Here is a 22,251-nt window from a genome sequence, read left to right as displayed (position 1 = left end):
CTTGGAGCTGGCTGGCATTGGCTCTGTCGGACATAGGGGAAGATTCTAGCAGCTTCTTACAGAAGCCACACCTGTAGCCCCCCTGCTACCAAAACCTAGTCATGCAAATATAATATGTAACTATAAATGCAGTCTAGCACACTCAGATCAAATTTGTTGTTACCTTGAACCCCTCAAGTCTGACATTTGGCACCAAAAAAAGGCTGTGGTGGGTTGAACCTGGACAGCAACTAAGCACCCACCAGCTGCTCACTCAGTCACTGTCCTGATGGAGGTGAGAATTGGAAGAGCAAAAGCAAGAAAAATTCATGGGTTCAGATAAAGACATTTTAATAAGTGAAGGGGGAAAAAAGGAAAAAAACCCAAGTGATGCAAAGGCAATCACTCACTACCTCCCACAAGCAGACTGATACCCAGCCAGTCTCTAAGAAACGGATACTTTGGAAAGACTAACTCCCATTTTTTATTGCTGAGCATGACAGGGTATGGTATGGTATGGTATGGTATGGTATGGTATGGTATGGTATGGTATGGTATGGTATGGTATGGTATGGTATGGTATGGTATGGTATGCCTCTCTGGTGAGTTTTGGTCACCTGTCCTGGCTGTGTTCCCTCAAGGCCTCTTGCCTTCCCCTAGCCTACTCACTGAGGGGGAAGAGTGAGGAGCAGTGAAGGCCCTAACACTGTGCAAGCACTGTTCAACAGTAGCTAAGACATTGGTGTGCTATCAACATTGTTTTAGGCACAAATCTAAACTACAGCACCATATGAGGTTCTATGAAGATAATTACCTCCATGGTGGATATTGTCTACCTGGACTTCAGTAAGGCCATTGACACAATCTCCCATAAGATTTGCATGGAGAAGCTGTTGATGTACAGGCTGGATGAGCTGACAGTGAGGTAAACTGAAAACTGGCTGGCTGAGTGGCTGAGCCCAGGGGGTAGTGATCAGTGGCACAAAGTGTAGTTGGAGGCCAGTCACCAGCAGTGTACCCCAGGGGTCAACCTTGGGTCCAGCCTTGTTCAACATCTTCGTTAATCATCTTGATGATGGGGAAGAGTGTACCCTTGTTGCAAACTGTGTTAAAGTTTTACTGAATCTTTCTATATTTTGTGTTTGTGAAACAGTTAGCTATAGGAACATCTTGATTTTAAGGAGTTAACCTCCATGTTAGAATTATGTTAGCACTTATTAACCAATGACGTATGAATTGCTGTGCTGCTTGTTATCCAAGACTGTGTTACCTGAAATCCCTATTCTATAGACCATAATAACAATATAGACCATAACCAGAGCACCTAGGTTCTATTGTGTTTAGGATGAGTTATTGGACAGCTTGGCAAGGCCGATATCCAGCCATCCAACTTGGCAACAAAACTTATTTTTAAGGTGTCCTGAAGTCAACTACCTTCATTATAATACTAAAAATCACACCCACAGGTCAAGACGACCCTTGCCCAGGTGAAGACCCTTCCTCTGCACAAGCATAGTAACAGAAAAGGATGACACAGCAGATATTACAATTATATGCAAATTACTAACCAATCATTGTAACTGAGAGTGTATGACCTTGTAATTTTGTGTATAAATGTAACGGTGAAAACTGCATAGGTGTGCTTGATTTGTGGAGATGCCACCGAGTACCCAGCGCTGCAATAAAGGAGTGCCTGCTTCTTAATACTACATTGGTGTTAAGAGGTTGGATTCCCGATTTCGGTGACAAGTGGAAGAACTGTTTCTGCAGCCACAACTGCCAACTGCTAGGTAAAATATCCTCACAAACCTCCTCATATCATGGTGCTTAGAGAGCCTTGTCTCTTCCCTCTCTCGGTCCTGACTTTTGTATATAACTATACAGGGAAGGAAGCTGTCTAACATACTGCATGGTTATTGAAGAAGGAATTTATCTGAGGCAGAAATTACTACAAGCCCACTTGAAGGCCTGTGGGTACATCTGCAGCCGTCACCAACCATGAGGGGTTGCAAAAAGACCATTTAACTCATAAAATCTTGTCAGAGGAGAAATATCTTTATTTCACAAAGAAGCCAATGCCCACTGTAACATTTAGTGGTTTTTTTGATGTTATTAATTTCTGCCTTCTCACAAAATTAAATTACAGCTTTTTATATATTTTACAAGACAGACAGAAGGCCAATAAATCAGTGACGGTTGTCTAAAATGGGAAATCCCTTTTTAATTATTAGCAGTCTGCAACTGCATTAATCTCAAAGAAAACCTCAGCCTCCCTTTTTTTTATCTTATCAGACACATGAATCATATACACTAAGAAAAATAACCAGTAAAAATCTATTTTTAGCAAAAGGAATGCAAGACATCTTAGACTCTTGGGCACATTTGTTAAAAGTAAATGTCCCCTTTATCCTCTCCCAGAACAACCTGACAACAAGATAAATCAGCACAGTTAGAAAACATTTCACACCTACCTAAACAACAACAAGACGAAGACGATGATGAAGACGAAGACAACGAAGATGAAGACGATGACCAACAAGACAAACAAGACCAACAAGACCAACATCAAGAACAACAAGAAAAACAAGTACAAGAACAACAAAAACCACAAGAACATCAACAAGAAAAACAAGAACAATAAGAACAAAAAGAACAAGAAGCAGCAGCAGCAGCACCAACACCACCACAACAGCAACAAGCACAACAAGCAGCAGCAGCAGCAGCACCACCACCACAACAAGCACAACAACAAGCAGCAGAAGCAGCAGCAGCAGCAGCACCACCACCACAACAACCACAACAGCAACAAGCACAAAAAGAAGCAGCAGCAGCAGCAGCACCACCACCACAACCACAACAACAGCAACCAGAACAGCAACAAGCACCACAGCACGCACAAGAACAGGCAGCAGCAGCAGCAGCAACAGCACCACCACAACCACCACAATAACCACAAAAACAAGCACAACAACAAGCACAACAAAAAGCAGAAGCAGCAGCAGCACACCATCACCACCACAATAACCACAACAGCAACAAGCACCACAACAAGCAGCAGCAGCAGCAGCACCACCACCACCACAACCAAAACAACAAGCAGCAGCAGCAGTAGCACCACCACCACCACCACAACCAAAACAAGCAGCAGCAGCAGCAGCACCACCACCACAACAACCACAACAACAACAAGCTCAAGAAGCACCACAACAAAAAGCAGCAGCAGCAGCAATAGCAGCACCACCACCACAACAGCAACCACAAGCACCACAACAAGCAGCAGAAGCAGCAGCAGCAGCACCACCACCACAACAACCAAAACAAGCAGCAGCAGCCGCACCACCGCCACCACCACCACAATAACCACAACAACAAGCACAACAACAGTCACCACAACAAGAAGCAGAAGCAGCAGCAGCAGCACCATCACCACCATCACCACAACCAAAACAAGCAGCAGCAGCAGCAGCACCACCACCACAACAACAACCACAACAACAACAAGCTCAAGAAGCACCACAACAAAAAGCAGCAGCAGCAGCAGCAGTAGCTGCACCACCACCACCACAACAACCACAACAAGCAGCAGCAGCAGTAGCAGCACCACCACCACCACAACCACAACAAGCAGCAGTAGCTGCACCACCACCACAACAACAACCACAACAAGCAGCAGCAGCAGTAGCACCACCACCACCACCACAACCAAAACAACAAGCAGCAGCAGCAGCACCACCACCACTACAACAACAACCACAACAACAAGCTCAAGAAGCACCACAACAAGAAGCAGCAGCAGCAGCAGCAGTAGCAGCACCACCACCACCACAACCACAACAAGCAGCACCAGAAGCAGCACCACCACCACAACAACCACAACAAGCAGCAGCAGCAGAACCACCACCACCACCACAACAGCAACCACAACAGCAACATGCACAACAAGAAGCACCACAACAACAAGCAGCAGAAGCAGCAGCACCAGAAGCACCACCACAACAACAGCCACAACAACAACAAACACCGCAACAAGCACCGCAACAACAAGCAGCAGCAGCACCACCACCACCACCACAACAACCACAACAACAAGCACCGCAACAAGCACCACAACAACAAGCAGCAGAAGCAGCAGCAGCAGCAGCAGCAGCACAACAACCACAAAAACAAGAAACACCACAATCACCACAACAACAAGCACCAGCATCAGCAGCACAAGCACCAGCACCACCACAACAACAGCCACCACAACAACCACAACAACAAGCACCACAACAACAAACAGCAGCAGCAGCACCACCACCACCACTACAACAACCACAATAGCAACAAGCACAACTGTAAGAAACTATGGACTAGGGTATTGTTTATTAAGATTTATGTTAAGCCCAATGTAAAGGTTAGGCAACAAAAGATATGAAATCGCTTATGCAAACAGCCACCAGACACCGCTTGTGTAAGATAGGATAACCGCAATCGCTTACACAAACTAAACCAGATACCGCTTGTGCAAGATAAGATAACCGCCAGATGTCCAGGAACCAACAGAAACAGGACAAACAACCCCATATAAGGACATATGAGTGAGGGGTCAACTATGGGACAAAGGAGGAAGACTTCTTACTTCGGCCTCAACGACCACCAGGAGGCAGAAAACGACCCCCTAACAACAACTGAAGCATGCACAGAGTACCTCCACTACTTCATGAACACGGAAGTAAAGATGTATAAAAAGGGACTGTTTGAACTGCTCAGTACGGCAGTTGGTGGAGCGCAGACTCCCCTGCCATCCAGCGCTGTTTTTGCTCATATTCTACTTGCTATAATTAAAAAAATTTTAATTGGATTATGATCCGTTGTGGTCTCAATTTATAACAACAACCACAACAGCAACAAGCAGCAGCAGCAGCACCACCACCACAACCACCACAACAGCAACATGAACAACAACAAGCACCAAAACAAAAAGAAGCAGAAGCAGCAGCAGCAGCACCACCACCACCACAAAAACCACAACAAGCAGCAGCAGCAGCACCACCACCACCACCACAAGAGCAACCACAACAGCAACATGCACAACAAGAAGCACCACAAAAACAAGCAGCAGAAACAGCAGCAGCAGCAGCAGCAGCACAACCACAAAAACAACAAACACCACAAGCATCACAAGTAGCAGCAGCAGCACCACCACCACCACAAGCACAACAACAAGCACACGAACAATCACCACAACAACAAGCACCAGCATCAGCATCAGCAGCACCACCACCACTACAACAACCACAATAGCAACAAGCACAACCACAACAGCAACAAGCAGCAGCAGCACCACCACCACCACAACCACCACAACAGCAACATGAACAAAAACAAGCACCACAACAACAAGAAGCAGAAGCAGCAGCAGCACCACCACCACCACCCCAACAGCAACCACAACAGCAACATGCAGAACAAGAAGCACCACAACAACAAGCAGCAGCAGTAGCATAAGCAGCACCAGCACCACCACAACAACCACAACAAGCCTAATAACAAGCACCACAACAACAAGCAGCAGCAGCAGCACCACCACAACAACCACAGCAACAAGCAGCACAACAAGCACCACAACAACAAGCAGCAGAGCAGCAGAAGCAGCACCACCACCAGAACAACCACAACAACAAGCGCTGCAACAAACACCACAACAACAAGGAGCAGCAGCACCCACAGCACCACCACAACAACCACAACAGCAACAAGCACAACAACAAGCACCACAAGAAAATGCAGCAGCAGCAGGTGAAGCAGCACCACCACCACCACCAAAACAACCACAACAACAAGCACCACAACAACAAGCAGCAGCAGCAGCACCACTACCACTGCCACAACAAAAACCACAACAAGCAAAATAACAAGCACCACAACAACAAGCAGCAGCAGCAGCAGAAGCAGCACCGCCACCACCACAACAACCACCACAACAAGCACAAAAACAAGCAACACAACAAAAAGCAGCAGCAGCACCAGTAGTAGCAGCACTAGCACCACCGCAACAACCACAACAAAAAGTACAACAAGCACCACAATACCAAGCAGCAGCAGCAGCACTACCACAACAACCACAACAGCAACAAGCACAACAACAAGCAACACAACAAAACGGAGCAGCAGAAGCAGCACCACCACCACCACAACAACCACAACAGCAACAAGCACAACCACAACCACAACAGCAACAAGCAGCAGCAGCACCACCACCACAACAACTGCAACAACAAGCACAACAAGCACCACAACTGCGACGGCGTGTGAAGTCAAGCAGGCAAACTCAATGTGAGTGATAAAGCAAGCTTCACTTTATTACGGCGCGATTATGTCTTATATACAGTTCCAGTTAATTATGCCTACTGGTCATCTGCTGATTGGCTAAGCTCTAAAGGGTTACACTTTCATATGTCCTCCTACTTGCGGTTTCTGCGGTTAGCTAGCTACATATTTTTTTTTCTCTCTTGTCTTCGCGAATTCCTCAAAGTTATTTACAACGTTAGGCACAAGGTCAGTGTGTTTTTCTCAACTTCCTTATCAGCATGCCTCAGCACAGCTGCAAGGCCTGCTTCAGCTAACTTACGCTAACTTTGTTTCACAAAGATCTTCAAGGGAGTCATGGCCGTGATCACGCAGCCATTCTGCAACACACAACAACAGCAGCTGAAGCAGCAGCAGCACCACAACAACAACCACAACAACAAGCACAACAAGCACAACAAACAACAAGCAGCAGCAGCAGCAGCAGCACCACCACCACCACAATAACCGCAACAACAACAACTAGTTCTGTTGTGGTGGTGGTGCTTGTGGAGGTGACGCTGCTTGTGGTGGTTTTGGTGGTGGTAGTGCTGGTGGTGCTTGTGGTGGTGGTGGTGGTGCTTGTTGTGGTGGTGGTGCTGGTGGTGGTGCTTTTGGTGGTGCTTGTGGTGCTTGTGGTGCTGGTGGTCCTTGTGCTGGTGGAGGTGGTGGTGCTTGTGGTGGTGCTGGTGGTGGTGTTGGTGTTGGTGGTGCTTGTTGTGGTGGTGGTGGTGCTTGTGGTGGTGCTTGTGCTGGTGGAATTTGTGGTGTTAGTGGTGGTGGTTCTGGTGGTTCTGGTGGTGGTGGTGCTGGTGGTCCTTGTGGTGGTACTTGTGATGGTGCTTGTTGTGGTAGTGGTGGTGCTTGTGGTGGTGCTGGTGGTGCAAGTGCTGGTGGTGCTGGTGGTGGTGCTTGTGCTCATGGAGGTGGTGCTGGTGGTGGTGGTGCTGCTGGTGGTGATGGTGATTGTGCTTGTGGTGGTGCTTGTGTTGGTGGTGGTGGTGCTTGTGGTACTGGTGGTGGTGCCGGTGAGGGTGCTTGTGATGGTGCTGGTGGTGGTGGTGCTGGTGGTGCTTGTCGTGGTGCTGGTGGTGGTGCTGGTGGTGGTGGTGCTGGTGGAGGTGCTGGTGCTTGTGGTGGTGGTGGTGGTGGTGGTAGTGGTGGTGCTTGTGGTGCTTGTGCTGTTGGTGGTGCTGCTTGTGGTGGTGCTTGTAGTGGTGGTAGTGCTTGTGGTGGTGGTTCTTGTGGTGGTGCTTGTGGTGGTGGTGGTGCTTCTTGTAGTGGTGCTTGTGGTGGTGGTGGTGCTTGTGGTTGTGGTTGTGGTGCTTCTGGTTGTGGTGGTGCTTTTGGTAGTCGTGATTGTGGTGGTTCTTGTGGTGCTTGTGGTGGTGGTGGTGGTATTATGGTGGTGGTGATACTGGTAATGGTTTTTGTGGTGGTGGTGGTGGTGCTTGTCGTGGTGGTGGTGTTTATAGTGGTGTGGTGGTGGTGGTGGTGGTGCTGGTGGTGCTGGTGGTGGTGCTTGTGGTGGTGGTGCTGGTGGTGCTTGTCGTGGTGCTGGTGGTGTTGCTGGTGGTGTTGCTGGTGCTTGTGGTAGTGCTGGTGGTATTGGTGCTCTTGGTCGTAGTAGTGGTGGTGGAGCTGGTGGTGGTTGTGGTGGTGGTGGTGCCTGTGGTGGTGGTAGTTTTTATCGTGGTGGTGGTGCTTCTGCTGGAGCTTGTGGTGGTGGTGGTGCTTGTGGTGGTGCTTGTGGTGGTGGTGGTGGTGGTTTTGATGCTGCTTGTGGTGGTTTTGGTGGCTGTGGTGCTTGTGGTGGTGGTGGTGGTGCTTGTTGTGGTGGTGGTGCTGGTAATGCTGGTGGTGCTTTTGGTGGTGCTTCTGGTAGTCCTTGTGGTGGTGGAGGTGGTGCTGGTGGTGTTTGTGCTGGTGGTGGTGGTGGTGGTGGTGGTGGTGCCTGTGGTGGTTCTTGTTGTGGTGCTTGTGGTAGTGCTTCTGGTGCTTGTGGTGCTGGTGATGCTATTGTTGGTGGTGGTGCTTGTGGTGGTGGGGCTGGTGGTGGGGCTGGTGGTGCTGGTGGTGCTGGTGCTGGTGCTGGTGCTGCTTGTCATGGTGCTGGTGGTGGTGGTGCTGGTGGTGGCGCTGGTGCTTGTGGTGGTGGTGGTGCCTGTGGTGGTGGTGGTGCCTGTGGTGCTTGAGGTGCTGGTGATGCTGTTGAGGGTGGTGGTGCTGGTTGTGGTGGTGCTGGTGGTACTGCTGGTGGTGGTGCTGGTGGTGCTTGTGGTGGTGGTGCTGGTGATAGTGGTGCTTGTGCTGGTGGTGGTTGTGGTGGTGGTGGTACTTGTGGCGGTGGTGCTTGTGGTAGTGGTGGTGCTTGTGATGGTGGAGGTGCTGCTTGTGATGCTGGTGGTGGTGGTGCTTCTGGTGGTGGTTCTTGTGGTGGTGCTTATGGTGGCGGTGGTGCTTCTTGTAGTGGTGCTTGTGGTGGTGGTGGTGCTTGAGGTGGTGGTGGTTCTTGTGGTGCTTGTAGTGGTGGTAGTGGTGCTTAAGCTGCTGGTGGTTCTTGTGGTGCTTGTGGTGGTGCTGGTTGTGGTGGTGCTTGTGGTAATGGTGGTTGTGGTGGTGGTGGTGGTGCTTGTCATGGTGGTGGTGCTTGTAGTGGTGTGGTGCTCGTGGTGGTGGTGGTGCTGGTGGTGCTTGTGGTGGAGGTGGTGCTGGTGGTGATTACGGTGGTGCTGGAAGTGGTGGTGCTCGGTGCTGCTGGTGCTGGTGGTGGTGGTGCTGGTGGTTTTTGTGGTGGTGGTGGTGGTCGTGGTGTTTGTAGTGGTGGTAGTGCTTGTCGTGGTGGTGGTGCTTGTAGTGGTGTGGTGCTCGTGGTGGTGGTGGTGCTGGTGGTGCTTGTAATGGAGGTGGTGCTGGTGGTGATTACGGTGGTGCTGGAAGTGGTGGTGCTCTCGGTGCTGCTGGTGCTGGTGGTGGTGGTGCTGGTGGTTTTTGTGGTGGTGGTGGTGGTCGTGGTGTTTGTAGTGGTGGTAGTGCTTGTCGTGGTGGTGGTGCTTCTGCTGGAACTTGTGGTGGTGGTGGTGCTTGTGGTGGTGCTTGTGGTGGTGGTGGTGGTGGTGGTGGTGGTGCTTGTGGTGGTGATGCTGCTTGTGGTGGTTTAATGGTGGTGCTGCTGGTGGTGCTTGTGGTGGTGGTTCTGGTGCTTGTTGAGGTGGTGGTGCTGGTGGTGGTGGTGGTGCTTGTGATGGTGGTGCTTGTAGTGGTGGTGCTGCTTGTGGTGCTTGTTGTGGTGCTGCTGGTCTGGTGGTGGTGGTGCTGGTGTTGGTGGTGGTGTTGGAGCTGGTGGTGGTGCTTGTTGTGGTGGTGGTGGTGGTGGTGGTGCTTGTGGTGGTGCTTGTGCTGGTGGAATTGGTGGAGTTAGTGTTGGTGGTGCTGGTGGTGGTGCTGCTGGTGGTGCTTGTGGTGGTGCATGTGCTGGTGGAGGTGGTGCCTGTGGTGCTGGTGCTTATAGTGGTGGTGCTGGTGGTTTTTGTGGTGGTGGTGGTGGTCGTGGTGTTTGTAGTGGTGGTAGTGCTTGTCGTGGTGGTGGTGCTTCTGCTGGAACTTGTTGTGGTGGTGGTGGTGCTTGTGGTGGTGCTTGTGGTGGTGGTGGTGGTGGTGGTGGTGGTGCTTGTGGGGGTGATGCTGCTTGTGGTGGTTTAATGGTGGTGCTGCTGGTGGTGCTTGTGGTGGTGGTTCTGGTGCTTGTTGAGGTGGTGGTGCTGGTGGTGGTGGTGGTGCTTGTGATGGTGGTGCTTGTAGTGGTGGTGCTGCTTGTGGTGCTTGTTGTGGTGCTGCTGGTCTGGTGGTGGTGGTGCTGGTGTTGGTGTTGGTGGTGGTGTTGGAGCTGGTGGTGGTGCTTGTTGTGGTGGTGGTGGTGGTGTTGGAGCTGGTGGTGGTGCTTGTTGTGGTGGTGGTGGTGGTGGTGGTGCTTGTGGTGGTGCTTGTGCTGGTGGAATTGGTGGAGTTAGTGTTGGTGGTGCTGGTGGTGGTGCTGCTGGTGGTGCTTGTGGTGGTGCATGTGCTGGTGGAGGTGGTGCCTGTGGTGCTGGTGCTTATAGTGGTGGTGCTGGTGGTTGTGGTGCTTGTGGTGGTGCTTGTGGTGGTGGTAGTAGTGGTGGTGCTTGTGGTGGTAGTGGTGGTGGTGGAGCTAGTGGTGGTAGTGGAGCTGGTGGTGGTAGTGGTGGTGGTGCTTGTGGTGGGGGTTGTGGTCATGGTGCCTGTGGTGCTTGTGGTGCTTGTGGTGGTGCTGGTGGTAGTGGTGGTGCTTGTGGTGGTGGTGGTGCTTGTGGTGAGGGCTGTGGTGGTGGTGCCTGTGGTGCTGGTGGTGGTGCTTGTGATGGTGTATGTGGTGATGGTGGTGGTGGTGTTGGTGGTGTTGGTGGTGGTGCTTGCGGTGGTAATGGTTGAGGTGGTGGTGGTGCTTTTAGTGTTGGTGCTGGTGGTGCTGGTGGTGGTGCTTGTTGTGGTGGTGGTGGTTTTGGTGATGGGAGTGGTTCTTGTGATAGTACTTGTGGTGGTTGTGGTGGCGCTTGTTGTGGTGGTGTTGGTGCTTGTGGTGCTTGTGTTGCTGGTGGTGCTTGTGGTGGTGGTGCTGGTGGTGCTTGTCGTGGTGCTGGTGGTGGTAGTGGTGATCGTGGAGCTGGTGGTGGTTGTGGTGGTTGTGGTACTTGTGGTGGCGGTGGTGCTTGTGGTAGTGGTGGTGCTTGTGGTGCTGGTGGTGGTGGTGCTGCTTGTGGTGCTGGTGGTGGTGGTGCTTGCAGTGGTGGTAGTGCTTGTGGTGGTGGTTCTTGTGGTGGTGCTTGTGGTGGCGGTGGTGCTTCTTGTAGTGGTGCTTGTGGTGGTGGTGGTGCTTGTGGTGCTTGTGGTTGTGGTGGTGCTTGTGGTGCTTCTGGTGGTGGTGGTGCTTTTGGTAGTCCTGATTGTGGTGGTGGTGGTTCTTGTGGTGCTTGTGGTGGTGGTGGTGGTGCTTATGGTGGTGGTGATTCTGGTAATGGTGTTTGTGGTGGTGGTGGTGGTGCTTGACGTGGTGGTGGTGCTTGTAGTGGGGTGGTGGTGGTGGTGGTGGTGCTGGTGGTGCTGCTGGTGGTGGTGGTGCTTGTGGTGGTGCTGGTGTTGGTTTTGGTGATGGTGGTGGTGCTTGTGATAGTGGTGGTGGTGGTGGTGGTAGTGGTGGTGGTGGTGCTTGTGGTGCTTGTGCTGGTGGTGCTTGTATTTGTGGTGGCGGTGGTGCTTCTTGTAGTGGTGCTTGTGGTGGTGGTGGTGGTGCTCTTGGTGGTACTGGTTGTGCTGATGCTGCTGGTGGTGGTGGTGGTGCTTGTTGTGGTGGTGGTGGTGCTTGTGGTGGTGCTTGTGCTGGTGGAATTGCTGGTGTTAGTGTTGGTGGTGCTGGTGTTGGTGGTGGTGCTTGTGGTGGTGCTTGTGCTGCTGGAGGTGGTGCTGGTGGTGGTGCTGCTGGTTGTGGTGGTGCTGGTGGTGCTGGTACTTATGGTGGTGATGCTGGTGGTTGGGGTTCTTGTGGTGGTGCTTGTGGTGGTGCGGTGGTGGTTGTGGTGATGGTGGTGGTGCTTGTGATAGTGCTTGTGGTGGTGGAGGTGGTGCTTGTTGTGGTAGTGGTGGTGCTTGTGGTGCTTGTGGTGCTTGCAGTGGTGGTGGTGGTTGTGCTTGTGGTGGTAGAGGCAAAGGGTGTGTGTAACTGGGTGACCATAACCTGATTTATGTTACAATCAACTAAACACTGAATACAGAGAAAAAAAAAAAAGCATGGGAGACATAAGGCAAACATCAATAAGGTGGTTAAAGATAATTATAATAAATCCTGTAATACTTTTGAGTCATGGCCCAAAGTTTCCCAGCTGTGAGAAGAGACCAAAGGCATCCCGCCCCTGGCTCTGTTGCAGATCTTTGTTTTAAGGCTTTTGAGTTTTGTATACTTTTGTAAATTAATTCACAGTGGTCACTCAGATTCACGTAACACATCCTATCAAAGTCTTCACACTTGTGTCCCTGTGCTAATAATAAAAATCAATAGCAACTCGGTTCTGTAGCAACATATGATTGACAGAATCAACATCTGTTAATAAGCCAGAAAAAAAAATATAGTATTTGTAGTATTACTTTGTTTAGCAAGCTAGCAGCCTAATTTACTAAGCAAGTTAAGAGCGTGTACTATTCTTACAGAAGAGATTAGAGAAGCAAAAATCTGTTATGCTGCATTCCAGAACTCAGCCTGAGAATTACAGTCTGCTGTGAGTTCTGCGTTACAATCATTTGACACATGTTGGGGTTGCGATTGTGAAAGTTGCCCGTTTACAATTTTCATTGACATTATCACAGCTAGTTGTTTTAAAAGCAACCCTTGAGCTTCCTGATGTTCGACTTGTTGCAAAATATTCTGAAGCCAATCAATAAAGTTAGTATTAAAGTTAGTGACTCTCTAGGACCCTGCAAGACTATGGCAAGACTCCCGCATCCTGACTGCCTTAATAGCCATCTCATTCATTTGCAAACAGTTGTTCCTGGCATACCTTGCCTGAGTCACAGAATCGGCACAATTATTTTCTCCAGCCAACTGCTCCTAGTTAACAGCAATTCCCCGATTAAGGTTTTCAGTCAAGGCCACTACACATAGCTCACAAAAATCAAATAACCACATCATATACTGTATCAGTTAGTACCATACAAAGCAATGACTTCCAATCATGCAGTGTGAGTGTATAAGGCTCTGCCATCACTTCAAGAAGGGACATAGCAAATGTATTATAAATCCTCCCTTCCCGCACTGCTTTGCTTAACTCCTTAACAGCCTCGTATTGCACAGGCTGCCACTCTGCAGGTTGATTTGGCTGACAAAATACCGAACATGCCCTAGCGACTCCCAAAACCCCTCACTTAAGCGCTTCCCACTTGCATTCCTGCCACCAATCCCTCAGACCCCCTTTCACCCTCCCCCAAAATACAATCAATGCATCGGGAGAGACAAGGGGGTAGGGGAAAGGTCTAGCTCCTTTTCCAGATCTATAGGACCTGGATCAAAAGGTTTATCAGTGTCAATAAAATCATTGTCCGAGTTGTCCTGTTCCCGTGCTTGCTCCTGTGTTGTGAGGGTCGCTGCAATCAGTGACAGAAACTTTGGGGGCAGAGGAGGTGTGGACAGAATCGCCATCGCTGACGGTGTCTTGAGAAGAATCGCGCTGTCGGTGGAATTTACAGCTTCCTCTGGTTTAGCACCGATAGTAGAATTAGTCCACACTTGGCGAAGAGTAGTCAGAATTTGCCACCAAGGTGCTAAATGCATTCCCGACACAGAGTTCCCCTCTGCGGCAGCATCATACAATTGTCTGCTGACCGCTTTAATTTCTTTCAAAGTCTCTAAAGTTTCTTGACTGCTCGCCTGTCTCAATGAGTACAGGTTTCTAAAGCTTCTTAAAATTCCTTCAAATATTTAAAATCTCTAAGGTTTCTTGGCTGCTCACCTGTCTCAATGCATACAGGCGTTATCCTCGGGGTTTAGGTTGTCTGCCTGGTCCAGACAGCAAGACAATCGTTCAGCCAAGCCGTCTCCTCCGGAACGCAGCCCTCTTCCACGAGCTGTCTTTTTTCCGTCCTTATTCTTCCAAGGCTTCGGAACACCACCATAGGGGTCACCATTTGAGGAGACTGAGGCACGGACTCCCTGATCTGACTAGATATATACGTCTCTTTCTGGGGACGAAGCCTGATTCCCCGTTACAGATTTCCCACAGCTCACCTCTCAACTCCGGAGGGATTTATGGCCGGCCGGCTCCTGCTTCCTTTCAGCAGATCATTCAAAGTTCTGTGGGATTCGCTGCATGTCGCTCAGATAGGCGATTCGAGAGCCCTTCACGTTAGATCCTTAAACAGATCACGTCGGGGTCACCAATTTGCGGCGAATGAAGAGACGGGACGCAGCTTGATGCAAGCAAGTGTTCATTTATTAGTGATTTTCTTACAATTATATATGTTTCTACCTTCTACATATTACACACTGATTGGTTAAATCTTAAGCGTAAAAAACACTGATTGGTTGATATTTAAGGCACACCGTTACAACAATAGGAACTTACTAGTTTATCTTGACCTAGCAATAATTTCTATTCCAAGGTTAGGGAGTTTCTTTCTACGCGGCTTTCTTGATTACATATTGGCGCCATCTGTTCCCTTATCTGGCTACTCGTTTCTCTGTCCGTCTGGTTGCCTCCTCAACTGTGACGGCTCAGGGGTCTGCAGTTAGCTTGTTCCCTTGCTCCCAGGGCTTGTGCCCTACAAGTTCTAACAAGCCTCTATTCATCAGGCTATAAGTACTTGGACTCTTGTCCTTGAGGCCTTGTCCTACAGCTTGTGGTGGTGGTGGTGGTGCTTGTTGTGGTAATGGTGATGCTTGTAGTGGTGGTGGTGGTGGTGCTTGTGGTGGTGGTGGTGCTTGTGGTGGTGGTGCTGGTACTTGTGGTGGTGCTGCTGGTGGTGCTTGTCGTGGTGCTGGTGGTGGTACTGGTGGTGGTGGTGCTGGTGGTGCTGCTGGTGCTTGTGGTGGTGGTAGTGGTGGTGGTGGTTGTGCTGGGGGTTATGGTGATGGTGCCTGTGGTGCTTCTGGTGCTTGTGGTGGTACTGGTGGTAGTGGTGGTGCTGATGGTAGTGGTGGTAGTGCTTGTGGTACTTGTGGTGCTTGTGGTGCTTGTTGTGGTAGTGGTGGTGGTGGTGCTTGTGGTGGTGGTAGTGCTTATCGTGGAGGTGGTGCTTCTGCTGGAGCTTGTTGTGGTGGTGGTGGTGCTTTAGGTGGTGCTTGTGGTGGTGCTTCTAGTGCTTCTGGTCGTGGTGGTGCTTTTGGTGTTGGTGCTGGTGGTGCTGGTGGTGGTGCTTGTGGTGCCCCTGGTGCTGGTGATCCTGTTGTATGTGGTGGTGCTTGTGGTGGTGTGGCTGGTAGTGGGGCTGGTTGTGCTGGTGGTGGTGCTGGTGGTGGTGGTGGTGGTGATGCTGGTGGTGGTGCTTGTAGTGGTAGTGGTGCTTGTGGTGCTTGTGGTGGTGCTGGTTGTACTGGTGGTGGTGGTGCTGGTGTTAGTGTTGTTCTGTTGGTGCTTGTAGTGGTGCTGGTTGTGGTGATGGTAGTGCTTGTGGTGGTGCTTGTGCTAGTGGACAGTGTGGTGTTAGTGTTGGTGGTGCTGGTGGTGGTGGAGCTGGTGGTGGTAGTGGAGCTGGTGGTGGTAGTGGTGGTGGTGCTTGTTGTGGTGCTTGTGCTGGTAGAGGTGGTGCTGGTGGTGGTGCTGCTGGTTGTGGTGGTGCTGGTGGTGCTGGTGCTTATGGTGGTGGTGCTGGTGGTTGGGCTGCTTGTGGTGGTGTCGGTGGTGGTGGTGGTGGTGGTGGTGCTTGTGGTGGTAGTGGTGGTGGTGGAGCTGGTGGTGGTAGTGGAGCTGGTGGTGGTAGTGGTGGTGGTGCTTGTGGTGGGGGTTGTGGTCATGGTGCCTGTGGTGCTTGTGGTGCTTGTGGTAGTGCTGGTGGGGGTGCTCGTGGTGGTTTTGGTGATGGTGGTGGTGCTTGTGATGGTACTTGTGGTGTTGGAGGTGGTGCTTGTTGTGGTAGTGGTGGTGCTTGTGGTGCTTGTGATGCTTGTGGTGCTTGTGGTGCTTGTAGTGGAGGTGGTGGTGCTTGTGGTTGTGCTGGAGGTAGTGGTGGTGCTTGTGGTGGTGGTGGTGCTTTTGCTAGTGGAGGTGGTGATGGTGGTGGTGGTGCTTGTGGTTCTTGTGGTGGTGGTGGTGCTTTTGGTAGTGTTGGTGCTTTTAGTGCTTGTCGTGCTGGTGGTGGTGGTGCTGCTTGTGGTGCTTGTGGTGGTGGTTCCTGTGCTGGTGCTTGTGGTGGCGGTGGTGCTTCTTTTAGTGGTGCTTGTGGTGGTGGTGGTGCTTGTGGTGGTGGTGGTGGTGCTTATGGTGCTGGTGGTTCTTGTGGTGCTTGTGGTGGTGCTGGTGGTGGTCGTGCTTGTGATAATGGTGGTGGTGCTGCTGGTTTTGGTGCTTGTGGTGGTGGTAGTACTTATTATGGTGGTGGTGCTTCTGCTGGAGCTTGTGGTGGTGGTGGTGGTGCTTTTTGTGGTGGTGGTGGTGGTGCTGGTGATGCTGTTGTTGGTGGTGGTTCTTGTGATGGCGTGGCTGGCAGTGGGGCTGGTGGTGCTGGTGGTGGTGCTGGTGGTGGATGTGGTGGTGCTTGTAGTGGTGGTGGTGCTTGTGGTGCTTCTGGTGGTGCTCGTGGTCGTGGTGGTGGTGGTGGTGGTGGTGGTGCTGGTGGTGGTGCTTTTTGTGGTGGTGGTGGTGCTGGTGGTGCTTGTGGTGGTGATTGTGCTGGTGGAGGTGGTGCTCGTGGTGGTGCTGCTGGTTGTGGTGGTTCTGGTGGTGCTGGTGGTTGTGGTGTTCTTGGTGGTGTCGGTGGTGGTGGTGCTTGTGATGGTAGTGATGGTGGTGAAGCTGGTGGTAGTGGAACTGGTGGTGGTAGTGGTGGTGGTGCTTGTGGTGGGGGTTGTGGTCATGGGGCCTGTGGTGCTTGTGGTGCTTGTGGTGGTTCTTGTGGTAGCGGTGGTGCTTGTGGTGGGGGTGGTGATGCTTGTAGTGGTGGTGGTGCTGGTACTTGTGGTGGTGCTGCTGGTGGTGCTTGTCATGGTGCTGGTGGTGGTACTGGTGGTGGTGGTGCTGGTGGTGCTGCTGGTGCTTGTGGTGGTGGTAGTGGTGGTGGTGGTTGTGCTGGGGGTTATGGTGATGGTGCCTGTGGTGCTTCTGGTGCTTGTGGTGGTACTGGTGGTAGTGGTGGTGCTGATGGTAGTGGTGGTAGTGCTTGTGGTGCTTGTGGTGCTTGTGGTGCTTGTTGTGGTAGTGGTGGTGGTGGTGCTTGTGGTGGTGGTAGTGCTTATCGTGGAGGTGGTGCTTCTGCTGGAGCTTGTTGTGGTGGTGGTGGTGCTTTAGGTGGTGCTTGTGGTGGTGCTTCTAGTGCTTCTGGTGGTGGTGGTGCTTTTGGTGTTGGTGTTGGTGCTGGTGGTGCTGGTGGTGGTGCTTGTGGTGCCCCTGGTGCTGGTGATCCTGTTGTATGTGGTGGTGCTTGTGGTGGTGTGGCTGGTAGTGGGGCTGGTTGTGCTGGTGGTGGTGCTGGTGGTGGTGGTGGTGGTGATGCTGGTGGTGGTGCTTGTAGTGGTAGTAGTGCTTGTGGTGCTTGTGGTGGTGCTGGTTGTACTGGTGGTGGTGGTGCTGGTGTTGTTGTTGGTGGTGGTGCTTGTAGTGGTGCTGGTTGTGGTGATGGTAGTGCTTGTGGTGGTGGTAGTGGTGGTGGTGGTTGTGCTGGGGGTTATGGTGATGGTGCCTGTGGTGCTTCTGGTGCTTGTGGTGGTACTGGTGGTAGTGGTGGTGCTGGTGGTGGTGGTAGTGCGTGTGGTGCTTGTGGTGCTTGTGGTGCTTGTGGTGCTTGTTGTGGTTGTGGTGGTGGTGGTACTTGTGTTTGCGGTGGTGCTGGTGGTAGTGGTGGTTCTTGTGGTGCTTGTGGTGCTGCTGCTGGTGGTGGTGCTTGTGGTAATGGTGGTTGTGGAGTTGGTGGTGGTGCTTGTCATGGTGGTGGTTCTGGTGGTGGTGGTGGTGCTTGTCGTGGTGGTGCTTGTGGCGGTAGTGGTGCTGGTGGTGTTTATGGTGGTGCTAGTAGTGGTGGTGCTCTTGGTGGTGGTGGTTCTGGTGCTGGTGGTGGTGGTGCTGGTGGTTTTTGTGTTGGTGGCGGTGGTGCTTGTGGTGGTGGTAGGTCTTATCGTGGTGGTGGTGCTTCTGCTGGAACGTGTGGTGGTGGTGGCGCTTTTGGTGGTGCTTGTGGTGGTGGTGGTGGTGGTGGTAGTGGTGGTGGTGCTGGTGGTGGTGGTGGTGCTTGTGGTGCTTGTGGTGGTGGTGGTCCTTGTTCTGGTGGATGTGGTGCTGGGGGGTGGTGCTGGGGGTGGTGTTGGTTTTGGTCCTTGTGGTGGTGATTGTGGTGGTGGTGGTGGTGCTTGTGGTGCTTGTGGTGCTATTGCTCCTCGTGGTGGTGGTGCTGGTGCTGGTGGTGCTGGTAGTGGTGGTGGTGCTTGTGGTGCTGCTTGTGGTGGTGCTGGTGGTGTTGGTGGTGCTTCTGGTGGAGCTTGTGCTGGTGGTGGTGGTGCTGGTGGTGCTTCTGGTGGTGGTGGTGGTGTTTGTGATTGTGGTGGTGCTTGTGCTGGTGGTCGTTCTTGGGGTGCTTGTGGTGGTGCTGGTGCTGGTGGTGCTTGTGGTAATGGTGGTTTGGTGGTGGTGGTGGTGCTTTTCGTGGTGGTGGTGCTAGTGGTGTTTACGGTGGTGCTAGTGGTGGTGGTGCTCTTGGTGCTGCTGGTTGTGGTGCTGGTGGTGCTGCTGGTTTTTGTTGTGGTGGTGGTGGTGCGTGTGGTGGTAGTAGTGCTTATCGTGGTGGTAGTGCTTTGCTGGAGCTTCTTGTGGTGGTGGTGGTGCTTGTGTTGGTGCTTGTGGTGGTTGTGGTGGTGGTGGTACTTGTGTTTGCGGTGGTGCTTGTGGTAGTGGTGGTGCTGGTGGTGGTTGTGCTTGTCGTGGTAGTGCTGCTGGTGGTGGTGGTGGTGCTTGTCATGGTGGTGGAGCTTGTAGTGGTGGTGGTACTGGTGGTGGTGGTGCTTGTATTGGTGGTGGTGCTGGTGGTGCTTGTGGTGGTGCTGGTGGTGCTTGTGGTGGTGGTTGTGGTGGTGCTGGTGGTGGTACTTGTGGTGGTGCTTTTGGCGGGGGTGGTGCTTGTGGTGGTGCTTGTAGTGGCGGTGGTTTTTGTGGTGGTGGTAGTGCTTGTGGTGGTGGTGGTGGTGGTGCTTTTCATGGTGGTGGTGCTGGAGGTACTGACGGTGCTTGTCGTGGTGGTGGTGCTTGTAGTGGTGGTGGTGCAGGTGGTGCTTGTGGTGCTGGAGGTGCATGTGGTGGTGGTGGTTGTGCTGGTGGTGGTGCTGGTAGAGGTGGTGGTGGTGGTACTTGTGGTGCTTTTGGTGCATGTAGTGCTTGTGGTGCTTGTGATGCTGTGGGTGGTGGTGGTGCTTGTGGTGGTGCTTGTGGTTGTGGGGCTGGTAGTGGTGGTGGTGGTGCTTGTGGTGGTGGTCGTAATTGTGGTAGTTCTTCTGGTGGTGGTGGTGCTTGTGGTGCTGGTGGTGCTTGTGTAGGTGGTGGTGGTGCTTGTGGGTGTGGTGCTGGTGGTGGTGGTGCTTGTGGTGGTTGTGGTGCTTTTGGTGGTGCTTGTTGTGGTGGTGCTAGTGGTGGTGGTGGTGCTTGTGGTGCTGGTGGTGCTAGTGGTGGTGGTGGTGCTTGTGGTGGTGGTGGTGGTGCTTGTGATGGTGGTGCTTGTAGTGGTGCTGGTGGTGCTGGTGGTGCTTGTGGTGCTTGTGGAGATGGTGGTGGTACTGGTGGTGGTGGTGCTTGTGGTGGTTGTGGTGCTTTTGGTGGTGCTTGTGGTGGTGGTGGTGGTGGTGCTTGTGGTGCTGGTGGTGGTGGTGGTGCTTGTGGTGGTGCTTGTGGTGGTGCTTGTATTGGTGCTTGTGGTGGTGGTGCTGGTGGTGCTGGTGGTGGTGCTGGTGGTGGTGCTTTTGGTGCTTGTGGTGCTGGAGATTCTGATGCTGGTGGTGCTGGTGCTGGTGGTGCTGGTGGTGGTGGTGGTGGTGATGCTGGTGCTGCTTGTCGTGGTGGAGCTTGTACTGGTGGTGGTGCTGGTGGTTGTGGTGCTTATGATCGTGGTGGTGCTGGTGGTGCTTGTGGAGGTGGTGGTTGTGCTGGTGGTGGTGCTTGTGGTGCTGGTGGTGGTGCTGGTGCTTGTGGTGGTGGTGGTGCTTTTGGTGAGGGTGGTGATTGTGGTGGAGCTTGTCGTGGTAGTGCTGCTGGTGGTGGTTGAGCTTGTAGTGGTGGTAGTACTGGTGGTGGTGCTCGTGGTGCTTGTATTGGTGGTGGTGCTGGTGGTGCTTGTGGTGGTGTATTTGCTTGTGGTGGTGGTGGTGGTGCTTGTATTGGTGGTGGTGGCGCTTGTGGTGCTTGTGGTGGTGGTGGTGGTAGTGGTAATTGTGATAATGGTGGAAGTGGTAGTAGTGCTTTTCAAGTGGTGGTGCTGGTGGTACTGACGGTGCTTGTCGTCGTGGTGGTGCTTGTAGTATTGGTGGTGCAGGTGGTGGCGGTGGTTGTGCTGGTGGTGGTGCTGGTAGTGGTGGTGGTGCTTCTGATGGTGGTGCTTATAGTGTTGTTGTTGGTGGTACTCGTGGTGCTTTTGGTACTTGTAGTGCTTGTGGTATTGGTGATGCTGAGGGTGGTGGTGGTGCTTGTCGTGGTGCTTGTGGTGCTTGGGCTGGTGCTGGTGGTGGTGGTAATTTTGATAATGGTGGTGCTGGTGGTGGTGCTTGTCGTGGCGGTGGAGCTTGTAGTGTTGGTGGTGAATGTCGTGGTGGTGGTGCTTGTCGTGGTAGTGGTGTTTGTGGTGGTGCTGGTGGTGGTTGTGGTGTTCCTTGTGGTGCTTGTGATGGTGGTGGTGCTTGTGGTGCTTGTGGTGGTGAGGGTGCTTGTAGTGGTGGTGGTTGTGCTTGTGGTGGTGCTGTGGGTGCTTGTGGTGGTGCTTGTGGTGGTTCCTGTGGTGGTGGTGCTTGTGCTGCTTGTGGTGCTTATGGTGCTTTTTATCCTGTTGGTGCTGGTGGTGCTTGTGGTGCTTGTTGTGGTGTTGGTGCTTGTGGTGGTGGTGGTAATGGTACTTGTCTTGGTGGTGGTGGTGGTGGTGGTGGTGCTTTATAGTGGTGGTTGTGGTGGTGGTGCCTGTGGTGGTACTTGTGTTGGTGCTTGTGCTGGTGGTGCTTCTGGTGGTGTTGGTGTTGCTTGTGGTAGCGGTGGTGTTGCTTGTCGCGGTGGTGGTGCTTATGGTGGTGATTGTGGTGGTGGTGGTGCTTGTGGTGGTGTTGCGGTGGTGGTGCTGCTGCTTGTTGTGGTGCTTGTGTTGGTGTTGGTGGTGGTGCTTGTGGTAGTGGTGGTGCTTTTCTTTGTTCTGGTGCTTGTGGTGGTGGTGCTTGTGGTGGTGCTGGTGCTTGTTGTGGTGGTGCTTGTGGTGTTGGTGGTGGTGCTTGTTGTGGTGGTGGTGCTCCTGGTGGTGGTGGTGGTGGTGCTGGTGGTGGTAGTGGTGCTTGTGATGGAGGTGCTTATAGTGGTGGTGGTGGTACCTGTGGTACTTTTGGATCTTGTAGTACTTGTGGTGCTGGTGATGCTGTTGGTGGTGGTGCTTGTGGTGGTACTTTTTGTGGTGGGGCTGGTGGTTCTGGCGGTGGTGCTTGTGGTGGTGGTGGAGCTGGTGGTGGGGGTGGTGGTGCTTGTGGTGCTTCTGGTGGTGGTTGTGCTTGTGGTTGTGGTGGTGAGGGTGCTTGTGGTGGTGGTGGTGCTTGTGGTGGTGCTTTTGGTGGTGCTGGTGGTGGTGGTGCTGGTGGACGTGGTAATGATGGGTTATGTGGTGGTGGTGCTTGTGGTGGTGAATAGTGGTAGTTTTCGTGCTTGTTGTGGAGGTGGTGGTGCTTGTGGTGGTGGTAGTGGTGGTGCTTCTGGTGGTGGTGATGGTGGTGGTGGTTCTGGTGCTTGTGGTGGTGGTGTTGGTGGTGCTTGTGGTGGTGGTGCTTGTTGTGGTGTTTGTGGTGGTGCTTGTGGTTGTGCTGGTTGTGGTGATTTTGGTTGTGCTGGTGGTGGTGTTTGTGGAGGTGGTGCTAGTGATGGTGGTTGTGCTTGTCGTGGTGGTGGTTGTGTTCTGGTGGTGCTTGTGATGCTTTTGGTGGTGGTGTTGCTTGTGGTGGCGGTGGTGTTTGTGGTGGTGCTTGTCGTGGTGGTGGTGGTGGTTCTTGTGGTGGTGGTGCTTGTGGAG

General features: G+C 52.4%; 1 protein-coding gene across 1 annotated transcript; it reads right to left on the bottom strand.

Annotated features, from left to right (window-relative positions):
* Positions 1–5,837: 5,837 nt before the first annotated feature.
* LOC129783215 (integumentary mucin C.1-like) lies at positions 5,838–11,226 on the bottom strand (the record flags this gene model as incomplete). Its single annotated transcript, XM_055793093.1, has 6 exons — positions 5,838–5,843; positions 6,076–6,230; positions 6,943–7,550; positions 8,648–8,889; positions 10,132–10,353; positions 10,957–11,226. Coding segments are annotated over 6 exons (1,503 nt in total), but the record flags the coding sequence as incomplete, so codon positions are not given.
* Between the last annotated feature and the right edge of the window lie 11,025 nt (positions 11,227–22,251).

This window comes from Falco peregrinus, chromosome W (genome assembly GCF_023634155.1).
Source record: "Falco peregrinus isolate bFalPer1 chromosome W, bFalPer1.pri, whole genome shotgun sequence".
NCBI lineage: Eukaryota > Metazoa > Chordata > Aves > Falconiformes > Falconidae > Falco > Falco peregrinus.
This window is presented reverse-complemented; position numbering and strand designations above follow the sequence as displayed.